Genomic DNA, 1,695 nt, shown 5'->3' with positions numbered 1-1,695 from the left:
ACTCTGACGCGTTTTTCTCTCTGATTCTGCAGGTTTTTATTCTTAATTTTGTTTCATCTTTAATAAACAAATAAAATGTTTTTATAAACATTAAATTAAATAAAAAATGTTTTATTCATTAAATGTTTAAATTTAAAATCCTGCAGGAGGAGGTGCAGCAGTTTGGGACACAGGAGGAGAAGGAGGAGGAGGAGGAGGAGGGAGGGGGGCATTCCCCTTATTAACTCACGCACTCTCACGCACATGCACGCACGTGTAAATGAGGAGTGAAGTCCCGCTGCTCTCATGCAGCTAAAAACAGAAACATCTTCAAAATAAATTCAGATCTGAGTTTAAAAACATGAAAAAATTTTCAAAATAAAACATTTTTTATTTTTCACTCAACCGGAAACATAAAAAGCTGCAGAAAAGCTGAAGTTTGGAGCTAAAAGCTGAACCCGGATCAGACTGAAAGGTTTTCTCACCGAGGTGGAGGACCAGGAGGAGGGAGGTGCATGTGGAGGAGCAGCTGACTCCCATCATCCTCCTGGAGGAGCAGCTCACTCCCATGATCCTCCGGGGCTGACCATCATCACACTCACAAAGTTAGAGCCGCAGAGGAGGAGCCGCACATCCCGCAACAAAACCCGCAAACAGTTACATCCACAGGACCGCTCCTCTTCCTCCTCTTCCTCCTCCTGTGATGGTGCTGCTCCTCTTCCTCTCTGCTCCTCTTCCTCTCTGCTCCTCTTCCTCTCTGCTGCTCCGCTCGGAGCTTCACTCCGTTTTACGTCCCGACAGAGAAAAGAAAAGATGGAGAGAAGCTCCTCCTCCTCCATCCCTCCTTCATCCTCCCTTCTTCATCATCATCATCATCATCGTCATTAATATTTTTATTTTATTTTCAAAACGAGAAAAAAAAGACAAGCTCTTGTTTCTAAAAATAAACAGAATAAAATATTTAATCTGAGGAAAAGTTAAATCGATCCCAAAGAGAAGCTGCTGAAATGAAACTGTTAGATTTTGGTCGATAATTATAATTAAAGAGCTGAACTGGACCAGGAGCAGGTCTGAGGGGGGTCATGGGGGCCAAGGCCCGTTCAGTCAACTTCAACTTGTTTTAATTTTTTTATTTGTCATTTAGTTAGAATGAGATTAATCTGAGTGGAGCTGCAGGACCAAGGCCTGTCCAATAAAACAGACTCTTATATATTTTATGTTTTAAGTATTTTGTTATAAATTTAAAAAATAATAATAATTTGGGGCCTTTATAAGGAAGGCTGYTGGGTCTAGGCCCGTCCAATCAAATGTTTCTTTTTTAGAGATGTAATTAAATGAAAATAAATATATCAGGGAGCGGGGCTGGTGTGGACTTTAGTTTCCCCAAAGGTCCACCCAAAGCCACGCCCCCTGATGATTGACAACTTGTGTTAAATCTCATTTATTCAAACTGCCTAAATTTATTTATTTCTTTTTCTCATTCTTTGCACCTAATTAAAAAAACTAAACTATTTCAATAAGAATATTTTTTTCAGCATTTCTTAATTTATTGCTGGTACATTCACCAGGTCCCTCAGGTTTAGTGAGTACTTGTTGAAGTATGTGAGTAGTCCCGAGCAGCACAGTGTCTTTTACATTTCTTTGGCATAGACTCTACATGGGAGTTTGTCCAGTTGCTCTTGAAATCCTCTCTTCATGGTTCCTAAAGCTCCAATT

General features: G+C 40.1%; 1 protein-coding gene across 1 annotated transcript in view; it reads right to left on the bottom strand.

Moving 5' to 3' along the window:
• nrn1a (neuritin 1a) overlaps nt 1–765 on the bottom strand; it is a gene marked incomplete in the record, with an annotated part of 13,471 nt that extends 12,706 nt beyond the window's left edge. The window contains 1 exon segment of the mRNA XM_014031329.1: nt 465–765. Coding sequence (XP_013886783.1) covers nt 465–549 — 85 coding nt within the window.
• Nucleotides 766–1,695: the final 930 nt, after the last annotated feature.

Source organism: Austrofundulus limnaeus, unplaced genomic scaffold (genome assembly GCF_001266775.1).
Source record: "Austrofundulus limnaeus strain Quisiro unplaced genomic scaffold, Austrofundulus_limnaeus-1.0 Scaffold1227, whole genome shotgun sequence".
In the NCBI taxonomy this organism is placed as follows: domain Eukaryota; kingdom Metazoa; phylum Chordata; class Actinopteri; order Cyprinodontiformes; family Rivulidae; genus Austrofundulus; species Austrofundulus limnaeus.
This window is presented reverse-complemented; position numbering and strand designations above follow the sequence as displayed.